At 36.8% G+C, this 26,691-nt stretch overlaps 1 protein-coding gene across 3 annotated transcripts in view; it reads right to left on the bottom strand.

The window, feature by feature from the left end:
* Positions 1 to 4,448: 4,448 nt before the first annotated feature.
* Positions 4,449 to 26,691, bottom strand: part of CLGN (calmegin) — a 45,083-nt gene continuing 22,840 nt past the window's right edge. For all 3 annotated transcript variants that reach the window (NM_001034205.2, XM_024977040.2, XM_024977039.2), the window contains exons 6-15: positions 26,346 to 26,427; positions 24,594 to 24,786; positions 21,241 to 21,430; positions 12,575 to 12,688; positions 12,303 to 12,453; positions 10,492 to 10,707; positions 9,107 to 9,232; positions 8,327 to 8,486; positions 7,046 to 7,146; positions 4,449 to 4,999 (exon numbers count right to left, since the gene is read on the bottom strand). In NM_001034205.2, coding sequence (NP_001029377.1) covers positions 4,919 to 4,999; positions 7,046 to 7,146; positions 8,327 to 8,486; positions 9,107 to 9,232; positions 10,492 to 10,707; positions 12,303 to 12,453; positions 12,575 to 12,688; positions 21,241 to 21,430; positions 24,594 to 24,786; positions 26,346 to 26,427 — 1,414 coding nt within the window. In that variant the 3' untranslated portion in view covers positions 4,449 to 4,918. The remainder of the gene's footprint in view (positions 5,000 to 7,045; positions 7,147 to 8,326; positions 8,487 to 9,106; positions 9,233 to 10,491; positions 10,708 to 12,302; positions 12,454 to 12,574; positions 12,689 to 21,240; positions 21,431 to 24,593; positions 24,787 to 26,345; positions 26,428 to 26,691) is intronic.

Raw genomic sequence — 26,691 nt, 5'->3', positions numbered from 1 at the left:
AGTCAGCATGGCAAGCATCCCCCTATCTTAGTGTCTTCTCAGTAATTTTCCATCCCCCAATGACCCACTTCCACTCTGCTTAATGACTATACATCCTCAGCTGTCTTCACTGTAGTTGGAGCTGAGCCCATTCTCTTGCCCCTGTCACCACAGCCTTGGCCCCTGCTACAACAGCCCTGAATAAAGTCTTGTGTACTGTTTTAACCAGTGTCAGAATGCATTTTTAATTCTTCCTGGCTCTATCTAAAGGCTAGTGGAATGATGACTTGCAGGAACCCCTCTTCCTCAGGGTCTCCAGCAGAAATTCCCTCAATACTAACACTAGGTTCCATCCAAAATTTGTCTTTATATTCACTATGAACTTTACTTACAGCAAGTTAATACAGCTCATAACCCCTTATCTGTAACTCTTGGGACCAGATGTTTCAGCATTTGGAATTTTTCATACATGATAAAGTATTATGTAACTCACACACCAATACAGCTTGGGGCAGTACTTACAATCAAAATATATTAACACTTTTGTAGCAAAACATATGAATACTAAGATAAATGAAGACTATAGGTAGCCTGTTAGGGAAGTCAGGTTTGGCTGCCAAATGAGTTTTGATGTCAAACATGAAAAAACTTCAGATTTTCACAGATTTTTGGAATTGTACGTGTAACAATGAAACAATTTGTGAAGTAACCAAAATCAACGAAACAATTTGTGAAGTAACCAAAATCATCAAAGCTTGCAGTTAAGACCAGTTTCTTAATCAGTCGTGTCCAACTCTTTGTGACTCCATGGACTGCAGCCCACCAGGCTCCTCTGTCCATGGGGTCCTCCAGGCAAGAACACTGGAGTGGGTTGCCATACTCTTCTCCAAGGGATCTTCCGACCAGGGATGGAACCCAGGTCTCCTGCACTGGAGGCAGATTCTTTGCCATTTGAGCCACCAGGGAAGCCCTCCAACCAGTTTATGATGTCACATTTATATTCCTTTCATTACTCTTCCCTCTGATCTAATCTTTTTCCAAATGAGAAATGGAAAGTGAATTACAGTCTAGGATGACTTTTATGATCCAAAACAAAGCAAAACTGATCTTAGTTCTTTAGAGTGCAATCTTTCCTGATAATTTTTAGCTCCCTATCTTGAGTTCGGACAAGCAATGGCACCCCCTCCAGTACTCTTGCCTGGAAAATCCCATGGACGGAGGAGCCTGGTGGGCTGCAGTCCATGGGGTTGCTAGAGTCGGAAACGACTGAGTGACTTCACTTTGACTTTTCACTTTCATGCACTGGAGAAGGAAATGGCAACCCACTCCAGTGTTCTTGTCTAGAGAACTCCAGGGACGGGGGAGCCTGATGGGCTGCCGTCTGTGGGGTCGCACAGAGTCCGACACGACTGAAGCGACTTGGCGGCAGGAGCAGCAGCAGTGGTTGGTAGGACCACTTGTAAACTGTGAAAGAAAAGAGAATGTGTCTAACATGACAGGGTTAAGAATTGGAAGACTGACTTAATTGCCTCTTAGCTACTCTATCAAAAAAAGCTACAGACTATTTCACTTAAATCATAGAGATTAATGAAATTTGACGATACTTACTATAACTAGGACTTTATGTTGGCCTTAGGACCTAATTTACCATACAATGAAGGGGTATTGAGGAGCAATGACAGAAGCTAAAGTAATACATTGTAATCAACTGTATAATGTATTTGCCTTGTTTTAAATTTTCTATATTATCTATAGATGGCTTAGTCTAAGTAATTAAAACTTTAAATTACTCCAAAATTTTACAAAGGATGTAAAATTATATTCAAGAAACATAAAATGTGTGATATGATACCATGTCAGGTGTTAAAAGATCATTTACAAATTACCCTGTTGCCCATCTTTTTCTAAAATTACCATTGCTCTTCCTTCCATGCATTTTTATCTCTGTACAAACTCCAAACATATTCAAAAACACATTTTTTTCTCCCATCAACCTACTTCATCTGACCTGTCAATTAGAGATAATTTTATTTCCTGAACTTTTCACAGCTACCATACTATGGCAATGAGAGCTATAATTTGGGAAGATATTCTTAAAATTTATGTAGAAATGCTATTCAGTCACTCAGTTGTGTTCAACTCTTTGCAACCCCATGAATCGCAGCACGCCAGGCCTCCCGTCCATCACCAACTCCCGGAGTTCACGCAAACTCACGTCCATCGAGTCGGTGATGCCATCCAGCCATCTCATCCTCTGTCGTCCCCTTCTCCTCCTGCCCCCAATCCCTCCCAGCATCAGAGTCTTTTCCAATGAGTCAACTATATGTTTAAATAAACTCTTTACATGAGACTTAAGGAGTTATCCAACATTAGCCATCTGATATTTCATCTCTAAATCCTGAAGTTAAAAACAACCACAATTGACAAAAGAAAAAACTTCACAGATGCCTAGAGTATATTTAAATTTACAGTAAGATATTTATGTTTTAACTATTCTGAATAGTTTTCACTGAAAACTATTAGTTTTCTAAATTAGTATTCTAAATTTCTGAGGTTCATTAAATTCATTACTAGTAGTTAATATTGACATGTAAGGAATTTTATCTTCTGCCTCCTGCAAATGTGGACTGACGCATCTAAAAAGCTCCTAGTTCTAATAGTCTGTGTCTTTCTAGAGGAATGACCAATGGAAGCAAGGCTACCTTAAAAAAAATCTCAAGAAAAAGAAAGCTACTTTAGTCTGATCAAGGTAAAAAGTCCCCCCAAAACAAAGAGCAAAATATATTAATTTTTCTCCTTTATTAGAGAAAAGGATAAAACTTAAATCATTTAAAACAACAGAGTCAGACTGGGGTGGTAGAAGGAAAAAATGATCTCATTATTAAAGAAAACTCTATGCTTTGTCTACTGAGTGAATGGAGCACATACGTTTTTAAGTTTTGGTTAAACCTATCAGCCAATGGTACAGTCACAGAGGGGACACCCACAGGAAAGAGCAGAGAACTGGCAAAACTGGTTGCGCAGATTTTACCACTGCGAGCTCATGGAATTTAACCAAATGTTAAAGTTTAAATGAATCTGCAGTCAAGAAATTAAAAGCTTTAATAAATCTTTAGGGGAAAAAAGATCATATATAAGACACTTGTCAAGCAAGACGTTTCCCATAAAAATATATTTCATGAAGTAGCAGTTTACTTTCAAAAACATTCTCATCTAGAATCATTCAATGTGTCTAGTTCATTTCAAGTACATAGCAAGAAAAGGAGTCTTTGCAAGATGTGTTAGGTTTAGTTAGTATTAAATAAATACAAAGCATGGTTAGCTATGTATTAAGATTGTCCACCACCAATATATAGAAAATTCAGAACACAGCAATGAATAAAGCACTTATTTTCACTTTCAATTCACTCTCTGAAATGAGGAGTGAATTGTGGCTACACTAGCTATTTGGCTTCCTTCCTTCAGTCAGAGGAGAAGCTAGAAACTCATTTTCCTTATACAAGAGCTCTAAATATATTAGTGGGGCTAGCCCAATGATGGGATGTGTATGTTCATGAAGGAATCCAAAATATCACCCAACTAGTATAGAGTTCTCAAGGTAGTATTAAAGTAGTTTCATGGCCTCAAAGATTTAGATCACCTTCCAAAGGGTTTATCACCCAAACATGAAAAATTCTTAGATATGTTAAATGGAATAATACAGTTCTACTATAATGCACTTCTGTAACTTCTGGTACTTACAGTCATCCCTTGGTATCCATGGGAGATTGGTTCCAGGACCTGTGACAGATATCAAAATTCACAGATGCTCAAGTCCCACAGTTGACCGTCTTTATCTGCAGATTCTGCATTGGAGGATTCAACCAACTTCCTACCGTGGAGTACTGCAGAATTAATTGCAGAAAAATCCACATACAAGTGGAACCATGCAGTTCCAACCTGTGTTGTTCAAGGGTCAATGGTATTTTAAAAGAGGAGCAACAGTCTGTCTACCATAGAGGGAGCTTTAAATCTGGATAAGACAATAGATTTGAATTTGTCGGAAAAAAGATAAAAATACAAAACATGATGACCAATATCTATCAGCCACTAGAATCTCTTACTGATCAGACCCGAATAATAATTTACCTATTAAAGTAGGTATTGTTTAAAAAAAGAAAAAATGCTTAAATTTTGTTTTTAAGAGCAATATAGGCATAAGCAATCTTGTGAATAGGGTCAGCCATTCTGGCATAAAACAACTATAACAACTTGAAAAATAGCTGTACACCATTTCATTTTGATAAACTTCATCTCTGTATTTAAATGTAAATATGCTGCACTATTAACCAGCAGTTCTATGAATGATAAGACACATTTCTGTTTTGTTGACTGGCCTGTCAACAAAGCACCTCTTTAAAGTGAACAATGGACCATAACTATAACTTGACACAAACCGGGTAGACGTGGGTCACATACAACACTTTCAATTGTTGGTAGAACCAAACAGCCATACAGAAACTTTATTGCAATCAGCTCTGTACAACAGAACACTCTCTCACTTATACTGTAGAACTACCAGGTATATTGTAGTACAGCCATTTAGGGGAAATTCCAACAACTGACTTGTCCCACAGCAGTGAAGCAGCGTGCTGCATGTTATTTTGTTCTGCAGAAACCAAAACTTTCTCCAAACTATGAAAACTGTGTAACCTCTAATGATATAAATCTCTTAAAATCTGATATGTAACGTGCCACTTTTCTTTTATTCTAAATTCAAAGACCAGGTAACTTCAAAGGTTTTTCATTTCTGAAAAAGAAGATTAAAAGAAATGTCTGAAAGAATAACATTGCTAGATAGTAGAAAAGGGGTGTGCAGGTTGACTTAAGTGCAGTTCTGGCACACGGACTTAAGAATGCCAACTTGCTCTCTCAGGAGTGAAAAATACTTGAATACAGGTTACTCCTTCCGTACTCTTCTTTTGCGTACTGACTTTATTGGCCCATCTCCAGATCCTGTGCTCTCATCTGCCTCTTTCATCTAGGAAAAAACATTATGAAAATGTTTATTTTCAGACAGTAGGCAACAAGTAGACAGTAGTATATAAAATATTTCTTATTTCTAAAATACATGTTTCTAATCAAATGCTTTACACTAATTAATGATCGGTCAAAACGTGTATATAAACTGATGTGTTTCAGTTTGTTCATCTTTTGCCGTGATTGCATTTTTAGAGTAACTCTGCCTGTTACCCCATCTGTCAGATGTTACTCCATCTGACAAGGGATAATGCTAACAGCTCAATTCATGATTTTATCTCATGATTTCCAACTTAATCTAATGCCATGGTTAATTAAAGGCTGCATAATGTTTTCATTGTGGATAGTAACCACTAACTATACCATCAAATGTCTCTGTAATAATGAACTGCTGCACTGCTTTTACAGAGACTTTCCCAGAACTTCTGGCACACTGTATTTGATAAGAATTAGGAGAGAACAAAGGGAGACATCACACTTATGGTTTGGGTTTTTTCTATTCTTTAACTCGTATCCTTCCAGAATAATCATCTGTACATAAATTAAACTTGTATAACAAATAATGGAGGTATTATACAAAATGAAATGAAAATCATAGCATATATATGTGTGTATGTATATACATAAATATACATGTGTGCTTTGAGAGAGCATGGTTTTTAAGTCAACTGTTTCATCAACTATTAAGTTTCATCAACTATTAAGTTAAAACTACTTCTCAAGGTTATACTATATAAAAATTGATTTATTTTAGCTCACTGACAAATGCATAAAAGATTAAAAGACTGGAACATGGAATTAATATGCTTTTATAGGCACACAAAATATTTTTTTACAAAGCAAAATATAACAAGTGTTCCATATATAACTACAAGTATTATTATTAAAAGTATAACAGAGGGAAACAAGGACTATGTAAAACTATGTTCTGGAAGAAACTTTCTTCACCCAGGTCCCTCTCAATAAAGATATTCATAATGATCCCCCAAACCCATTTAAAAACTCACAAGACAGTTAAGACTAGTAACCAGGCATATGTACAGAATAAGCTTTAGAAAACACTTAAAACAATAAAAACAGATATTTGGGTGATTTCTTCAAGCAGACAAAACAGAATGTTTGTTTCATCACACACAACAGTCCAGGCATCATGGACATTTACCCTGCCTGACTCTAAGCTACGAGAGTGATGGGGACAGTGACTCTGTCGGGTTAAGATTATGCAGCTCTCAAAAGGCCAGAGAAGTAGAGAAAACAGGCTTTTGGGAGTATGCTGCTGCTGCTGCTAAGTCGCTTCAGTTGTGTCCAACTCTGTGCGACCCCAAAGACGGCAACCCACCAGGCTCCGCCATCCCTGGGATTCTCCAGGCAAGAACACTGGAGTGGGCTGCCATTTCCTTGGGGGTATATAGTAGGTTAAAAAAAAGAGAAAGAAAAAAGAAACCTCTGGTTCTGAATTATACCCTGGATGATTCTGATTTCATAACTGACTATAAAAAAGGGCACTGTGGAAAGTTTTATTATACATCAGGATGTGGGAAAAAAGGGCAGACATATCAAGTTAATGAAAAAAACGAGCTTAAAGATTTGAGAAAAACACCACTATTAGACACAGTGCTCCACTAGCCAATGAATGAAATCCTTTAAAATTTTACAGTAAATATAAATGTGACAGAATGTTTTCACAATGTCTATAAAGACGACTGCCTTATAATAAGCATAATTACCTCTTAAATATTCAGTTGGTCTGCTTATTACAACTTTCAACAAAACACTTTAATAAAATTTTGTTTTGAAACAGATGTAGCTATTTGGCAAACCAAAGGCTTATTTATACTATTTCATTGGCATTAGGAGGATATAAATTAGTTTTTTCATGCTTTCCTTATGGATACATTTTATACCAATATGTACGCTCTTAAGAAAGCTGGGAGAAAATATGGCAAAAAATTCTTCACAAATGAGATCACTATTTTTATTAAAATATTTTTACAGACTAACAATCATACATAGAAACTAGTTTATTTTCTGTTAAAGAGATGCTTACCTCATCCTCTGATCCAGACTTATTGGATTTATTGCCTTCTTCTTGTCCTTCTATAATTTCAATTTCTTCTTCACTCTTTTCCTCAGGTTCACCTTCCTCTTCTAGAATTTTTTATTAAACAGATTTTATTCAAGGCAAAAGACTCAATGAATTAGAATTTTTCTACTTAAAAGTATTAAAAGTGGAGGAGTACATTTAAATTCCAATATATGAAGGCAATTTCTTCCATTAGACATTTTTGAAAATTAAATACAAGTACTCATTATTTTACCACAACTCACTGGAAAAGACCCTGATGCTGGGAAAGATTGAGGGTGTGAGGAGAAGAGGAAGACAGAGGATGAGATGGTTGGATGGCATCATCGACTCAATGGACATGAGTTTGAGTAAGCTCTAGGAGATAGTGAAGGACAGGGAAGCCTGGCATGCTGCAGTCCATGGGGTCACCAAGAGTCGGACATGACTGAGCAACTGAACAACAACAATAAATATATCATCATATCTGAGGAAAGGGGCAGGTTTAAAGAATTTTAAAGCATTCAGTCTATGTGAAAAGAAAACCAAAGAATATATGCGTGTGTATGTATATACATAAATATACATGTGTGCTTTGAGAGAGCATGGTTTTTAAGTCAACTGTTTCATCAACTATTAAGGGCTCATTCTGGAGCCTGGCTTGGGACATCTGGCAAACATCAATAGTTTTATTGCTACCTAGATGTATACAAGGAAGTCTCACTGAAGAGGTACCAAAAAGCCACAGTTGTCTTCAGTCTAACATCTTCTGGAGTTTAGTTGAGAGCAGGAGGGGACACACGATTCAGCAATCCTCTGAAGAGACTAAACTACTGGTTTGATATGATAAACTATCTGATGAACAGCAGCCCTTGGTGTGGATTTTGTTGCTGCAGTCACCTGTCTTAAACCAATTACTCTTCCACAGAAGCTGTGATCTGTGCCTCCCATCTCATCCCTGGAGGCAAGAAAAACCCTTGCAAAAAGCTATGACATATGGGATTGATAGCTGCTAGATTCTGAAGCAACTGAACAATTTTGACAACTCTTTCTTCCTAGAAGAGAGAACGCATACACTGGATGTCTGCTCAGGTACAGTCCAGGCAAGGATGGTACTCCTCTTCACCACAGTCATGCACTCCTGAGGATTCAGATGGTATAAATCTGACACCAGACAAGTGCAACAGCTAGTGTTTCCCTCTTAATCTACTGTTCTTAATGAGCTCTGCCCAGGGTCCCCTTTATATATCGCCATCACTGTCCTACCTTTTTCAACAATTTCACCATCACTTTGCTTTTTTTCCTCTTCCAAGTCAACTGGCTTCTCCAGGGCTGCCTTCTCTTCCTTCACTTCCTGCTCCAGTGCTCCCTTTGTTTGTGGTTTACATATGTCCAGTTTTTCGAAAGCCACATCTTCATATTTTTTCTGTGGTAGTTTAACACAAGCTATTTTTACTAAAAGCAAAGCACTGTTTTTAAAAAAACATTTTCTTTTTTTGCAATGACGGATATCACACACACACTGAAGAACTGATGCTTTTGAACTGTGGTGCTGGAGACTCTTGAGAGTCCCTTGGACTGCAAGGAGATCAAACCAATCCATCCTAAAGGAGATCAGTCCTGAATATTCACTGTAAGGACTGATGCTGAAACTGAAATTCCAATATTTTGGTCACCTGATGCGAAGAACTGACTTATCTGAAAAGACCCTGATGCTGGGAAAGACTGTAAGGCAGAAGGAGAAGGGGACAACAAGAGGATGAGATGGTTGGATGGCATCACCGACTTGATGGACGTGAGTTTGAACAAGCTCTGGGAGATGGTGATGGACAGGGAAGCCTGGCGTGCTGCAGTCCATGGGTTTGGAAAGAGTCAGACATGACTGAGCAACTGAACTGAACTGAACTGATATCATACATGGGGAACAGTAAAAACTTATATAGGAAAATTAGTTTATTACTTTTAAGAACCACTGACTCCATTTATAGAACTCCTAAACACTAAGAGATTTTTTTTTTAATGTTGAAGGAAATTCATTTTCTTTACCTTTACTTTTCTTGGCCAACAAAATGAACCAATTAATGCTATTGGAAGTGCTGCTGTCAAGAGGTAAATGAACCAAAGCCACGGGCGCTGTTCAGTAGCTGACATCAATTGTTTGAATATACTAGGCTAAAAAAAAAATAAGCATAAAAAGGCAATTCAGATTTTATAAACCTTCATTCATAAATATAGCCTACAAAAACAAAAAAAGTTATTTCACCTAGGTAGTTTTCTACTAAGGAGTCAAATTTATAAGACAAAAAATATTTTCTATTTTATACTTTGTGAAGTTTAAACAATCTTAAAAAAAAAAATGTTTATCTGGCATGCCAATTCTTAGTTGTAACATGTGGGATCTACTTCCCCAACCAGAGATCAAACCCAGGGCCCCTGCACTGAGAGCGCTGAGTCCTAGCCACAGGCCACCAGGGAAGTCCCTTAAACAATCTTTAATTATTCACATGCATTGCAGTTTGACACTTGGTAGTAGAAGATACATTATATTATACAAGTGAATATTGCTAATTCTCCAGCAAGAATTAGGACAGTTTCCTTTTCTGGTAAGCTTCAGGACAGTACTGTGCTTCATTGGATGGATTATTTGGTTCATTTAGAAGTAAATTCTCTAACTCATTCTGTACTTTTAAAGTACTAAAAAAAAAAAAGTCAACCTAAGAATAGCTATGTTTTTTCTTATTTCTTAACAAATTTCACACACAACCTTCAGCAAGGAAATTGTTTTCCTTATTAAAATGTTTTAGTTAAAAGAGTTTCAAAATGAGAATCCTTTTACCTTTATTTACTCTTTTGAGGTTTTTGCTAATATTCAAAGAAACCTAATATAAGGTACATTTTTCTTTATGGTAATTGGTTTTAAAGATAGATAGATTCTCCAAGATGTACTGTGTTGAAATATTTAGCTTAAGCTTTCCTAAGTAGTGTTAAGATTTGGGGGAAAAATCTAGAACATAATAATTAAATTTTAAAAATTTCTGTACTCCTAAGTGAAAAGTAGTTAAAATGAATAAAGATTTAGATTTCTGTTCCCACTTGGGCCTTAAACTGATAAGGTGACAAGATATTAAGTCTCATTTCTAACAGCAGTAATAACCATCTCATTTCTATAAACATCAAAAGGCATTCAATCCATTTATGTTATCATAATCTAATAAATGAAATGAAGACTTACATATATGTATAATTCACTATATAGTTTATAATGAAGTTATATCATAATTTGGTGAAGCTCATATTCTGTCTACATAGATTTAAATATGTTTCATCATCATTTAGTAATTATTGTACCTATTTACTCATCAAAAGGCCATATGTATAACCTATAACCAGGACTATACCCTATTATTATCATATGCTAAAATACTGTGTACCTCATTAGCATTTTCTATCAGTATCTTCATTCCCCAACCATCTGCAGCCCAGCGGTCTGCTACTTCCTTTTCTGAACAGATAATAAAATTATCAAAGTAGATATCAGAGGTCATGGACCAAAGCTCTAAACCAAGAGCACGGAAAGAAGTCAGAAGAAATGGGTGATTGTCTTCAAAATAATCTGGATTAGGAATTTTTCGAGGACTCCAGATACCCTGGAAAAAAAATAATTTAAATACATTTTCAAACAATAATTTCATTATAAGTGTTACTCAAGAAGCAGTTGCTGTTGAATGAAATTAGCAATACTAACTGGGAAAAAGAAAACTTTAACTGATAATTCACTAGAAATAAAATCTTGTTTCCTCTTATCCTATACACGATGTTACCTATGAATAATACTGACTTTAAACTCAGCAAAAAAAAAAGAGGCAGAGTGAAAAATCCCACAGAAAATTGAGTAATGAAATTTCACAACTGATACTACATTAGATGAGTTTCTTTTTTTACATTTAGTAAAGATACTCAAGGCACGATATCATTAAAATTGCTCAAATCAAAGAGATTACTATATGGCAAAAATGGAACCATGTCTTTTAACATACACTTACGATGGGCATCAATAATCACTCATGGTTGAATCACAGAACAATTATTCAACAGAGAACTTCCATTAAGTCTTAAATGATTAAAGTCAACCAACTCAAATAAACTGGACAATGTGTTCACTCACTGACTCATTCTGCCATCACCTACGACTATTCTGTGCCAGGCACTATGCCATATGCTCTGCTGTGATAATCAAGGCAGACATGGTCCCTGCATCATGGTGTTTAAAGTCTAATGAAGGAAAGATAGATCTCAAACAAAAAAGTTACCAAAACAGTCATTCTATGAAGAAAAACTACAGTGAGCAAAGAGAGTCTATAACTGTATATATATAAAATAAATGTTAGAAAATGTCAATGAATAATTAGATAAAACTATAGCATTAAATGGACAACATAATAAGGACTTCTACCCCAAAAGCTAAGTATACTCAAAAAAATCTGTTTCATATTAGGAAAAAAAAATTTAATTTTAATAAAACCTGAGAGTAAGGAACACATTATTTAAGCACAGACTTCAATTACTAAAATGTACAGTGTGAGTCCTCTTGATCAGAACTCAATTCTTATACTTAATCCTAAAATAAAATATTCCAAAGTGATCAATTGATTACTAAGGAAAATAGTAAGAAGTGATTTATCTTTAGTTATTAGTTTTATTACCCAAGAAAATTAAAAGATGCTTTACTTAAAAAAAAAAATTATTTATTTACTGTCTGCGTCAGGTCTCTGTGGCTGCACTGACTTTCCCCCTAGATGTGGCAAGTGGGGAGAACTCTCTAGTTGCGGAGTGCAGAGTGGAGACAACACTGTGGTGGCCTCTCCTGTTGCAGAGCACGGGCTCCTGGGCACACAGGCTTTAGCAGTCGTGGTTCCCGGGCTGTAGCGCACAGGCTCGGCAGTTGTGGCATACAGGCTTAGCTGCTCCCCAGCTTGTGAGATCTTCCCTAACCAGGGATCAAACCTGTGTCTCCTGCACTGGCAGGCAGATTCTTTACCACTGAGCCACCAGGGAAGCAAGCCCCACTTTACTTTTTAAACATAAATTGGTTGGAGTCTATTTTCTTTGACTTCAGATAGCTAAGGCACATTATTACAAATCAAATTTCCTCAAGTTAACATTATTAATAACTAGCTGTATAACAGGAATCTGCACAGAATTTTAAAAAGTTTACTGTGGGATGGGAATAAGTGGTTATTACCTGGTAGTTAGGGTTATCTATCATTGGCGGTCTCCATATTCCTTTGTATTTCGGGTTATCTATCATGGGAGGGCTCCATTCACCACACCCAATCCGACATGCTGGGTTAGAAATATGAGGTGCCTCCCATTCTCCATCCATGTCTTCATTCCTTAGGGTATCAGAACAAAGCACATGGAGTAACCTCAAGACTCTCTTGTCAGTCATATCAATGGTAATGAAAGAACATGGAAGAAACAAGAAACTGACATCTGAAGGTGAAGAATGCTTACCAGTCAAAGGGTTTCTCAGCATTAGGATCAGGAATAAATTCCGGTTCATTATCAAGCCAGCCATCAGGTTTAACAGCACTTGAATCTACTATTTGGGGAGGTTCACTTTCATCCCTGTAAATACAGTATTTTATGCTAATTACTAATTATTCAAACAGTTAAAAATTCAAGTTACAGAATTCAGAAGGTACCAATAGGCACTTCCTACCTCTGTGAAAAGAAGAGAAGCAAAAGTAAAGGAGAAAAGGAAAGATATACCTATTTGAATGCAGAATTCCAAAGAATAGCAAGGAGAGATAAGAAAGCCTTCCTCAGTGATAAGTGGAAAGAAATAGAGGTAAACAATAGAATGGGAAAGACTAGAGATCTCTTTAAGAAAATTAGAGATACCAAGGGAACATTTCATGCAAAGATGGGCGCAATAAAGGACAGAAATGGCAGGGAACTAACAGAAGCAGAAGATATTAAGAAGAGATGGCAAGAATACACAGAAGAACTACACAAAAAAGATCTTCATGACTCAGATAATCACCATGGTGTGATCACTCACCTAGAGCCAGACATCCTGAAATGTTAAGTCAAGCGGGCCTTAGGAAGCATCATTATGAACAAAGCTAGTGGAGGTGATGGAATTCCAGTTGAGCTATTTCAAATCCTAAAAGATGATGCCATGAAAGTGCTGCAGTCAATACGCTAGCAAATTTGGAAAACTCAGCAGTGGCCACAGGACTGGAAAAGGTCAGTTTGCATTCCAATCCCTAAGAAAGGCAATGCCAAAGAATGCTCAAACTACCGTACAATTGCACTCATCTCATACGCTAGTAAAGTAATGCTCAAAATTCTCCAAGCCAGGCTTTAACAACATGTGAACTGTGAACTTCTAGATGGTCAAGCTGGTTTTAGAAAAGGCAGAGGAACCAGAGATCAAATTGCCAACATCCGCTGGATCATCAAAAAAGCAAGAAGAGTTTCAGAAAAACATCTATTTCTCTTTATTGACTATGCCAAAGCCTTTGACAGTGTGGATCACAATAAACTGTGGAAAATTCTTATAGAGATGGCAATACCAGACCACCTGACCTGCCTCTTGAGAAATCTGTATGCAGGTCAGGAAGCAACAGTTAGAACTGGACATTAAACAACAGACTGGTTCCAAATAGGAAAAGGAGTACGTCAAGGCTGTATATTGTCACCCTGCTTATTTAACTTCTATGCAGAGTACATCATGAGAAATGCTGGGCTGGAAGAAGCACAAGCTGGAATCAAGATTGCTGGGAGAAATATCAATAACCTCAGATATGCAGATGACACCACCCTTATGGCAGAAAGTGAAGAGGAACTAAAGAGCCACTTGATGAAAGTGAAAGAGGAGAGTGAAAAAGTTGGCTTAAAGCTCAACATTCAGAAAACTAAGACCATGGCACCCAGTCCCATTACTTCATGGCAAATAGATGGAGAAACAGTAGAAACAGTGTCAGACTTTATTTTGGGGGGCTCCAAAATCACTGCAGATGGTGATTGCAGCCATGAAATAAAAAGACATTAACTCCTTGGAAGGAAAGTTATGACCAACCTAGACAGCCTATTAAAAAGCAGAGACATTACTTTGCCAACAAAGGTCGTCTAGTCAAGACTATGGTTTTTCCAGTGGTCATGTATGCATGTGAGGGTTGGACTATAAAGAAAGCTGAGCACCGAAGAACTGATGCTTTTTAACTGTGGTGGCAAGAGTGAACGTCAACATTTTAGGAATCAGTAAACTAAAATGGACTGGAATGAGTGAATTTAACTCAGATGACCATTATATCTACTACTGTGGGCAAGAATCCCTTAGAAGAAATGGAGTAGCCATCACAGTCAACAAGAGAGTCCGAAATGCAGTTACTTGGATGCAATCTCAAAAACGACAGAATGATCTGTGTTCGTTTCTAAGGCAAACCATTCAATATCATGGTAATCCAAGTCTATGCCCCGATCAGTAATGCTGAAGAAGCTGAAGTTAAATGGTTCTATGAAGACCTACAAGACCTTTTAGAACTAACACCCAAAAAAGATGTCTTTATCATTATAGGGGACTGGAATGCAAAAGTACGAAGTCAAGAAACACCTGGAGTAACAGGCAAATTTGGCCTTGGAATACAGAATGAAGCAGTGCATTTGCCAAGAGAATGCACTGATCATAGCAAACACCCTCTTCCAACAACACAAGAGAAGACTCTACACATGGACATCACCAGATGGTCAACACTGAAATCAGATTGATTATATTCTTTGCAGCCAAAGATGGAGAAGCTCTCTACAGTCAGCAAAAACAAGACCAGGAGCTGACTGTGGCTCTGATCATGAACTCCTTATTGCCAAATTCAGATTTAAATTGAAGAAAGTAGGGAAAACCACTAGACCATTCAGGTATGACCTAAATCAAATCCCTTATGATTATACAGTGGAAGTGACAAATAGATTTAAGGGACTAGATCTGATAGACAAAGTGCCTGATTGACGAAGGTTCCTGACATTGTACAGGAGGCAGGGATCAAGACCACCCCCAAGAAAAAGAAATGCAAAAAAGCAAAATGGCTGTCTGAGGAGGCCTTACAAATAACTGTGAAGAGAAGCGAAGCAAAAAGCAAAGGAGTAAAGGAAAGGTATGCCTATTTAAATGCAGAGTTCCAAAGAATAGCAAGGAGAGAGAAGAGTCATGTAAGGTAGTCATGTATGCACGTGAGAGTTGGACTATAAAGAAAGCTGAGCACCGAAGAATTGATGCTTTTGAACTGTGGTGTTGGAGAAGACTCTTGAGAGTCCCTTGGAATGCAAGGAGATCCAACCAGTCCATCCTAAAGATCAGTGCTGGAAGGACTGATGTTGAAGGTGAAACTCCACTACTTTGGCCACCTGATGCAAAGAGCTGACTCAGTTAAAAAGACCCTGATGCTGGGAAAGATTGAAGGTGGGAGAAGAAGGAGACGACAGAGGATGAGATGGCTGGATGGCATCACTGACTCAATGGACATGAGTTTGGGTGAACTCCGGGGGTTGGTGATGGACAGGGAGGCCTGGCGTGCTGCGATTCACGGGGTCACAAAGGGTTAGACACGACTGAGCGACTGAACTGAACTGAACTACAGAATATGTTAGACTTTGTTTTAGTTCACTTAAAAACTCATTCATCTTTTTATATTATTTGTTGAAGTAATAATATTTTGGCTCTATTGAGTTAAATAAAATATATTATTAAAATTAAAAAGAAACCATTCATCAATAAATATATACAGAAAGACTAATACATGTCAAGACTGTTCTAGGAGCTCTGTTTTATATAAATATATATCTGCTTTATTCTTAACAGTTTCATAGTTTTCTACTTTGTGAATAAATAATAATTTATCTATTCTCTAGGATATTTAGTGTTTCCCAAAACTTACTATAACAAATAATGCTACAATTAATATCCTGGAATATATTAGAAATTAGTAAGAAATTAGTTGTCAACTATATGAATTAAAAATTTTTTCCAGTTTCTCATGCATTTTTATGTAGTTTATGGTGGGTTTTTTTGTCACAGAAAAATAATTTATTTTCATGTAGCTGAAATTTATTAATATTTTCCTTTATGATCCTTCAATTTTATGCTGTATTTGGAAAGGTCTTCCCTACTCCAATATTATTTTTTTTAACTCCCCATATTCTGGTAATTTTTATATTTTCATTTAAAAAATAACATTTAGAAAGTAAGCTCCAAAGTATATAAACATAGTCACAGTAAGTACAGAATAGAATTACTAATATAATTTTCATCTTTCAGAAAAGCAGGAATTTTATCTAGAATTTACATTATGCTTTTCCAAACAAAACTTGAATAATAGACTGAAATAATTTATATATGTGAAGACTGAGTAACAAAACTGAAATAATCAACTGTACACATGGCAAGACTTGTACTTTCCTGATATCAATATTATCTGAAGGTCTCTTAGGGCTCAGAGTAACCTGAGTTTAAAATTTAAGGGTCTTTTAGTACTTTATAAAACAAATTCTCACAGATTTCACCCATCATAATGAGACTGGTATATACAGTTTTTCTCTTTAAGGGCAAACCTATGTCCCATCCTTACTCTTTATAGGCAGACAAATACGAAGCAGTTAGAAACTACACACATACGAATATAGTCCTATCTTTTCTGACACCATGAATTCATGGAAGTGATACACTGGTAAGTGACTACTTTTTTTTAAAGGTACTGTTATTCCTATTTTGCACAAGTTACTTCCCTCTTATACTATTTTCCTGAAGGTAAAGACATTTTCATTGCTAACCAGTATCCCTCTTTATTTACAAAAGTTAACAAGGTAACACTTGGTTTTCCAGGAGCAACATTCTGTGCTTTCAATAGGTGGTAACCTCAATGCTTACAAACAACAAGAACTTGAAGAGGAATAGACACTTTCCCAAGTGAGGTACACAGAGCAAAACTGGTCTACAACAATGAATAGATCCTCAGTGACTTGTTTAACAACCGTAAAGCAGTCTAACACATTTTTCAGTGGCATCTCCTCAAAAGAGATGGGGAGGCATACACAAATACTTAGAGAAAGAGTGGCCAAGTGTTACCCATTAGCAGTATAACATTACTTGAGAGTAGGCTGACGTGGGGTAGCTCCTCTTGGCCGTGCTTGTGCACCCTCGCAGCTGCCTGCATCCAGGGTAACGAGCAGCGGCTGCGCTTTGCTGGAGCAGCCGTGAAGAGATACCCCACGTCCAAGGTAAGAGAAACCCAAGTAAGACGGGAGGCGCTGAGAGAGGGCATCAGAGGGCAGAAACCACAATCACAGACAACTAACCAATCTGATCGCATGGACCACAGCCTTGTCTAACTCAATGAAACTAAGCCATGCCGTGTGGGGCCACCCAAGACGGGAGGGGGGGGGGTCATGGTGGAGAGGTCTGACAGAATGTGGTCCACTGGAGAAAGGAATGGCAAACACTTCAGTATTCTTGCCTTGAGAATCCCATGAACAGTATGAAAAGGCAAAATGATAGGATACTGAAAGAGGAACTCCCCAGGTTAGTAGGTGCCCAATATGCTACTGGAGATCTCCAATACTTTGGCCACCTGATGTGAAGAGCTGACTCATTGGAAAAGACCCTGATGCTGGGAAAGATTGAGGGCAGGAGAAGAAGGGGACGACAGAGGATGAGATGGCTGGATGGCATCACCGACTCGATGGACATGGGTTTGGGTGGACTCCGGGAGTTGGTGATGGACAGGGAGGCCTGGCGTGCTGCGGTTCATGGGGTCGTAAAGAGTCGGACACAACTGAGTGACTGAACTGAGACTGAAATACGTTTAAGACGTGCACTGCAAAACCTAGAGCAACCAGTAAAACAACAGACTACAGAGGAAAAGCCAGAAGGCCAATAGAAAGAAAAAACAGAAGGCTCAAAAAACTAACTCAATTCAAAGATAGTCAGGAAAAAAATTTTATAAAAAGCCACAAACTATATGGGACAAAGAGAAAACAAACAGCAAGACAGCAGGTTTATATCTAAGTGTATCAATAACTGCATTAAATGTAGATGATTTAAAACATTCCAATTAAAAGGCAAGACCCAAATGCAGTTGACTACAAGAAAATTACCTGAAAAATAAAGGCATATACAGGTAATGCTCAAAATCCTTCAAGGTAGGCTATACAATACATGAATCGAAAACTTCCAGATGTACCAACTGGATTTATAAAAAGCAAAGGAACCAGAAATCAAACTGCCAACATCCACTGAATCACAGAAAAAGCAGGAGAGCTCCAGAAAACCTTCTACTTCCACTTCAGTGACTATGCTAAAGCCTTTGACTGTGTGGATCACAACAATCTGTGGAAAATTCTGAAAGAGATGGCAATACCAGACCACTTTACCTGCCTCCTCAGAAACCTCTTTGCAGGTCAAGAAGTAGAACTGGACATGGAACAATGGACTGGTTCAAAATTGGGAAAAGAGTACATCAAAGGCTGTATATTGTCACCCTGTTTATTTAACTGATATGCAGAATACATCATGTGAAATGCCATACTGGAAGAATCACAAGCTGGAATCAAGATTACAGGAGAAATAACAGCAACCTAAGACATGCAGATGATACTTTAATGGCAGAAAGCAAAGAGGAACTAAAGAGCCTCTTGATGAGGATAAAAGAGGAGAGTGAAAAAGCTGGCTTGAAACTCAACATTCAAAAAACTAAGATCAAGGCATCCAGTCCCATCACTTCATGGCAAATAGGTAGGGGAAAAGTGGAAACAGTGGCAAGTTTTCTTTTCTTGGGTTCTGAAATCACCATGGACAGTGACTGTAGCCATGAAATTAAAAGATGCTTGCTCCTTGGAAGAAAAGCCATGACCAACCTAGACAGCATATTAAAAAGCAGAGACATGACTTTGCCTCCATAGTCAAAACTATGGTTTTTCCAGTAGTCATGTATGGATGTGAGAGCTGAACCATAAAGAAAGCTGAGCGCCGAAGAATTGATGCTTTTGAACTGTGGTGTTGGAGAAGATAGTTCAGAGTCCCTTGAATAGCAAAGAGATCAAACCCATCCATTCTAAAGGAAATCAACCCTGAATATCATTGGAAGGACTGATGCTGAAGCTCCAATATTTTGGCCACCTGATGTGAAGAGCCGACTCACTGGAAAAGACCCTGATGTTGAGAAAGACGGAAAGGCAGGAGGAGAAGGGGGTGTCAGAGGATGAGATGGCTGGATGGCATCATCGACTCAATGGACGTGAGTTTGGGCAAACTCCGGGGGATAGTGAAGGACCCGGAAGCCTGGCATGCCACAGTCCATGGGGTCACAAAGAGTCAGATACAACTTAGCAACTGAATAACAACAACATACAGGTTACAGGTAAATAATGGAAAATAATATTCAGTGGAACTATGATTAAAAGAAATGGGAGTGCTGATCTAGTATCAGACCAAGTAGATTCCAAGACAGAGTAATTATGAATTTATAAAGAAGAACAGTTCATAATAATAAAAAGCTCAGTTCCTCAAGAGGTCATGAAACACTGTGAATTGATCTAGTGATCTAGACCTTCAAATTACACAAAACAAAACAAATAGAACTCAAAGGAGATAAAGACAGAGCTACAATCATAGCTGAAGACTTATTTTCTCTTCCCAATAAGAGAACAGGCTGAAAACCATTAAGAATACAAAGGCTTTAGAACAACACTAGCAACCAAGCTGATGTAAGTGACATTTGTAAATGTTTTCTGACAATAACAGAATTATATTGGGAGTTAAAGTGAAAATTATATCTGGAAAATCCATAAATAATTGACAACAAAGTAACACTTTAAAAAATATGTGAATCAAAAAAGAAATCACTAGGGAAATTATAAAACAGTATGAATGAATGTTCTCAGAAATAGTAGATATTTGTGGAACATAGTAAAAGCAGTGCTGAGAGAAAATTTATAGCTGCTTCTATCCGAAATTATTTTCTACCTTAAAAAAGCAGAAAAGGGAAGCAAATTAAGTCCAAAGTAAGAATAGAAAAAATGCCAACAGAAACTAAAACCAAAGCCCGTCCTCCAAACAGCTCAATAAAATTGATAAACCTGTAGCTAAACGTATCAAGAAAAAACCTGATGCAGAAAAGAAAGAGGGGATATCAATATGGACATCAAATGGATGCCAAGAGTAGAACAATCAGACATCCATATTTTTGAAAATTAATCTTGATTTATATCTCACACTACATGTAATAACAAACTTCAAACAGAGTTTTAGTCAAAATTATTTGTCTAGAAAACAAAAAATCTTTGTCACATTTAGGCATAATATCTTAGGAAGATGCAAAAACCATGAATTATCAAATACTGACAAACCGGACTTCATAAAAATTTAAAACTTCTGCTGTCTACTAAAACAATTATGACAAGCCCCAGCGTGAAAGGCGGTGTTTGCATCCTGCTGCTGCTGCACGTGTGCTCACCATGTCTGACTCTGCTGCAACTACACGGACTGGAGCCCACCAGGCTCCTCTGTCCAGGGGATTTCCCAGGCAGAAGACTGGAGTGGGTCGCTATTTCCTTCTCCAGAGCATCGTCCCAATCCAGGGGTCGAATTTCTGTCTCTTGCGTCTTTTGCCTTCGCAAGCAGATTATTTAATGTAATGTAATGTAACTAGTGTCTCCTGGGAAGACAAGCGCATCCCATATAGTTTTATAAGATGCTGAGGATATGGCTATTTAAAGCCAACTCATCATTAACTGCAACGACCACAACTATGTAAAATATGCACACACATACATAAGATCAAACCGGGAATAGAAATTAAAGCGCTGCTGCTTTAGACTCATGGTATTCTTTTCCCCACAGCACTGAAAGAATACAAAATAAAATATGCATGTTGGAAGTATACATTATATATATTTATATATATATATATGAAAAGGGAACAACATTAATTAAAATGAAAATTAAGATAATTAAAAGGTAGGAAGTGCAAAAATCCATTTCAGAGAAGTATTTCTCTTAAAAGTCAAAAATAAGTATTTCTGATGTTTAAAAGAATATGTTTCATTGGTTGTAAACGTCACTTGTATGTTACATTTTATTACTTTGTGCCAAACAATGCTTTGCTACTGAATTCTTTGCTTACCAGTCTTCTGGTTTGACAGCAGAAGCATCAGGGATTTTTGCTCTTTCATCCCAATCATCAGGTTTTTCATCAGTGGGATCTTCAATTTCTTTGGGAGGATTGATAGGAGGAACCACATCCTCTAGTAGGCTTCCTTTGTTTACAACTATCTGATCAATTAATACTTCAAATGTGTCATCTGGATTCATCACTGAGGACCAATTTAAACATATTACACTTATCATGATAGACGTGTTAAAGATAATCTTCTAAATAAAAAAACTACCCTAAACTTCATGGGTAAAATTTTCTCTCAAGCAGAATAGAGGAATTAACAAAGTATTAAATCAAAATATGCAAAAATCACTAGATATAATGTTTTCTAAAACCAAACATAAAATTTTAATAATAAAAATTTAATAAAATGCTCCATTACTTCTCAAATAAAAAAATACCCAATTGCTGACTCAATTTAGGACTCACATAACCATTCAGCTTTAGTCTTTTATAGTTACAGAATACAACCCAATCTTCACTATTTTACAATAATTTTTTGAAACGACCTCAAACTTTAAAAGTTGCAAGTACATATAAAGAACTTCACTTTTTCTTGAATTACTTGAGAGTAAGTTATTGACCTCATTCGTATCATCCCTGAATGTTTTAATGTACATTTCCTATAAACAAGGACATCCTTCTATATAACCTTAATCTAGACACCAAAACCAGGAGTTTAACATTCACACACTCCTATGATCTAGAAATCTATAAAACTCATTGGCATTTCAAATTCATTGATTCCTACATTGTAGTGTAAAATATCTTAAGGATGATTGAAAACACTCCAGCTCATGCTTTGGTATGTTGTTTCGAGGTAAACTCTAGCTCTTTAAAAGTTACCACATCAGAAGTTTCATAAGGACTCCCGTGATTATAAAAACAAAAGGAAAGCTCTCTCCCCCTTCTATAAACATGGGGTGGGGAGTCACTGAGCACAATTTTTATCTTTGGAAAGAATGGTAGATAAAAAGTAATAGCTTAACATTTGCTTTTAGTAAAGTAAGTTAAGGAGGTGGTGGTGGCAGTGGTGGTTTAGCTGCTAAGTCGTGTCTGATTCACTCTGGAGTAGGAAGGAGCTTCCTTCTCCAAGGGATCTTCCCCACCCAGGGATAGAACCTGGGCCTCCTGCATTGCAGGCTGATTCTTCACCAGCTGAACAACCTGGGAAGCCCAGTAAGGAAGTAGGAGCTGTCAATAAATGTCAGGATGATCCTGACTTAACTAGCCATGTAGACAACCACTTTCTGAAAAAACATTACTGAAGTAATCTCCAGAGGTTTTCAGTCACAACAATGCCAAATTGTTTATTTCAACATCAAATATTGCAATTTATATACAAATTCAAATAATGCAAATGAAGACTCAGTGTTTCCCCCCTTCTCTTTTTTTCTCCACCATTTTCTATTACAGCTGAGACTATAAAACTATATTAGTACACAAAGGAAAAAAGCACAACTAACAATAATAAGATCTTAAATGCAAAAATGTACTAGACTCTTTCTAATTCAAAAAAGGCATTTCTCAAGAAAAAAACCTGAAAGAGTATTTTCTGACTCAATTTTGCAACTCAAGTATTTTAAAATTACAGTAAATCCAAAAAAAGCACATGACAATTACATCACTTTGACATCTTTGTCAAAAATCTTTAGCCAAAAAACTTACCGTTTAGAAAACGGCTTTAAATATTCTAAATGAATTCACCACAAAAGGCACTGGATTATAAACTCTTTTTAAGGGAGTCTGTAAGGTTCTTAGAACAACTACAGAATAATGTTATGAAAATATAATACAGAAAGGTTTTTTAAAAGGAAAAAATTCCTTTAAAAGTGGATAATCCTAGCACAACAAACTTTTTGTGTATCCTAGTAAGAAAAGCAAATGTTTTAAGAATTTGCTTGAATTTTAATTCCAGCTCTACCAATTACTTTTGTTTCCTAGGGCAAGTTACTTAAATTAAGGCAAAATAAAAACTGCTCACCTCACATGACTGTTCTAAACAAAGAGCCTAGCACAGAGCATGGTGCCTATCAGGTGATTAATAAAAGTTAAGACTTCTCTAAGCTTTTGGTTTTGTTTGCATAATTTGTCTAGTGGCCATCAGAATGCGCCTCCAACTTTTCTTTCTTCCCCCATTTTAATATTATAAGCTGAACATTTTCATAGTTATCTTTTTGTATTGTACTGCATAGAAAGAAAACCACTACTGCAATGTTTGAGCTGCTTGCAATTTACAGTATATTTTCACACACAGGTCATTTTCTTCCTTCTGGATTATTTCCTTTGGAAAAATTCCTGAAAGTCGAATTGTGTCCTGATATATATACTATCATATTGGTTTTGACTAGGTTTATACAAGGTCTAATTAAAATTCATTTTTTTTCTGTTCTAGTTATAATTTCTCATTATTTCTATGTTTTAAGAGTTTACCTTACATTCCCCCAAATGTCCAGTACTATTTTCCAATTTCAGAGAAAGGTCTTTGATATTAACATTAAAAATAAAATTGGTCTCTGCCTTGGCAGACAAAAAGGAATGTTTCTGTAACTGCAGTTTTGAGGAAGAAAGTTGATACATGTTAGTCTTGGATGGAGTTGTCCTGTTAGGTTCTGACATGCTTGGATTTTAAGAAATCATAGTACCTAACCATCTGTACTGGATGAGGAGAAACTCCTGGAAAGAGGAGAAACTATCCTATATAATGTTTCTCCCAGTCAATGTACACTCAAACGTTATATATAATATAATGTTTCTCCCAGTCAATGTACACTCAAACATTATATATAATATAATGTTTCTCCCAGTCAATGTACACTCAAACTCCTAGCGGCAAAAGTAAAGCTAAGTATGTTAACAGATGGTTGCTGAATGCCTTCCCTTTAACTACCACCCAGGCAGGACCCAACGATGACAACTGCCTATAGAATAAAGTCTAATGTTAAGGATTTCTCCCTCTTTAACCTTATTTTCCGGTTTTCTATTCTGTCAGCATTGCTAATGTCAGGGTACCCAAAATATCCCTTTCCTCTCCTATGTTCCACATGGTATACCTAAACTTAAGATTAGGTCAAATAGAATCACCTTCCCCAGGTTTTCCCGAAGTTTCTTAACTGAAAGCAGTATTGCTTTTGAGCTCTTAACTGTATCTCATATGGCGCTTTCCTTTCTGCCTGTGCTGTAAGTATGTGTGTCTGATTTTCCTAAAAAGATAAATCCTTAACAGAAGAGCCTTGCTTGCTTCTCCCAAAGCACTTGCCGTGAAAATACTGGTAGTCAGCAAATACTTTTAAATTAATGAATGAATTAAAAGGATATACCAAGGGTATAAAGATGAGTCTTCCTGTCTGTGAAGAACCTTTTAAGGTCTACATCTGGAGGTTTGGCATGTTTTTCTTCAAAAACTCCAGTTTTGGGATGTTTATGTCTGAAGATAAAATGAAGTTTATAATCTTCTCCACATTTATCTGGCCCAAACATAATGGTATAGGATGTTTTATCATAGAAATTTTCCTTCAAAGAGAGATGAGTATTAGGATTAGTCCAGAATTGAAATATTTAATGAATTTCTCTATTCTACCCCATTGGGTAGAGTTCACAAAAATGTATTAAATGCTAATTCACCAAAGAGTTAGTTGACACATTGACAATAAAGGATGTGGAAAAATGACAAGTTTTATTTAAAAACAAATTTTTTTTTCTTAAAATGCACACACTACTTCCATTTTGAAGATGGAGGAGAGAAGCTGGAACCACTTTAACAACATAATAGGCTTTAATCACTCTATATAGGTCTGTATTAATATCTTACTAAGAAAATTAAGCATAGAGAAAAACGTACTGTGACTGAAGACTGCAGTGCTTACTTAGGCACTAGTACTATTCAGTAAGACACCAGAAAGCGGTGCCCTTTAAGCACAAAGTGAAGAACGGGGAGGGACTTGCTCCCCGTTTTACCACTAGTCGTTTCTCTTCGGGATTCCCTGGTGGCTCAGATGGTAAAGAGTCTGCCTGCAATGCGGGAGACCTGAGCTCAATCCTTGGGTTGGGAGGATCCCCTGGAGAAGGAAATGGCAACCCACTCCAGTATTCCTGTCTGGAAAATCCCATGGATTCATTTGGCATGGCCTACTGGTTAAGAGCATGGGATCTGGCATCAGATACTGAGGTTCAGATCCCACTGTTGCCTTTAAACCAGCTGTGTGTGGCCCTGAGCAAATCTTCCAACCTCCCCGTAGTTCTATTCCATCACCTCTGATGCGGATAATAATAGTACGTACCTGATAAGGCTTCTCTAAGGATTAACTGAGTTAGCCAGATACAGTGTTTAGAAAACCACTTGGCATCTGACTTTATTATTGCCACCGTACCTTCAGCTGATTGTCACCTCACAACGCCTAAGAGTTGCACCATAAGCTACAAATGGCTTCCCCTTGACCTTATCTAAGTAAACGAATCCTTTAATGTTTCATATCCAGGAGTTCTGACAAATATCCCATTAACACCCCATTCGTTTTATATTTGTTATATGCAGAAATTCTGACACAGCCTCCTGTGGGAGGATTCTATAAGAAATGTCTCCAAACTTCAAATGGTTCTAATATAACCTGCTTCATTATGAACTTAACATTTTTAAGTTAGTCAATTTTTGTAGACTGCTAACTCCTGAGCTGATCTGCCTTTTTAATTTGATTCTTTGGCCATTTTGTTTTACTGCTTTGCTCCATTATCTTACTTCTCCTAACAAAACAAACTTATGATTATTACTTTGTAAAGAAAATAACTGTTAGTTGATCTCTCGGTGACATTTACAAGCACCAGGTTATATTTTATTTTATAGACTTGGCAACCTTTTTCACATTGCTAAAGATTACAGAACTGACGCCATCAAGTAACACGGCTGTGTATGAAACTTGAAGGCACATGGAAAAGCTATATAAATTCATCTTGGATAAAAATTTCCAAAGTTATTTTTGACTTCAGATGAAAATAAAAATTTCAGTTGTGTCAATTACTCCTTAGAAATGCTTATTAACTTTAATAAGGCTTTCTTAAACATTAAAATATCATACCAGATTCAAACCATCAGTGTCTGCTAGGAGTTTAATGTATGCACCTCCACAATCAATACCATCTTGAAAATTTACTTCATATCTAAATGAAGGGAAAAAGAATCATACTGCTGATAAATAAAAATTACTAATTGCTCTTCAAAATCTAATGTATTACTCTCAATTCATTTAAACACAAACATTTACATTACCAGAAAGCTCACACAAAGTACATCCACAACCTGTGAGGAACAAGCAGAAAGGCCTTTTCCATGAACATCCTTAAAATACTGAAAATAGAATGACTATAAACAACTATAGAAAAGCCAATTAATTTGCTGAAATAAATTTTTTCATCAAAACTGTT

This window comes from Bos taurus, chromosome 17 (assembly GCF_002263795.3).
Source record: "Bos taurus isolate L1 Dominette 01449 registration number 42190680 breed Hereford chromosome 17, ARS-UCD2.0, whole genome shotgun sequence".
In the NCBI taxonomy this organism is placed as follows: Eukaryota; Metazoa; Chordata; class Mammalia; order Artiodactyla; family Bovidae; genus Bos; species Bos taurus.
The sequence above is the reverse complement of the archived record's forward strand: the minus strand, read 5'-3'. Positions and strand labels throughout refer to the sequence as shown.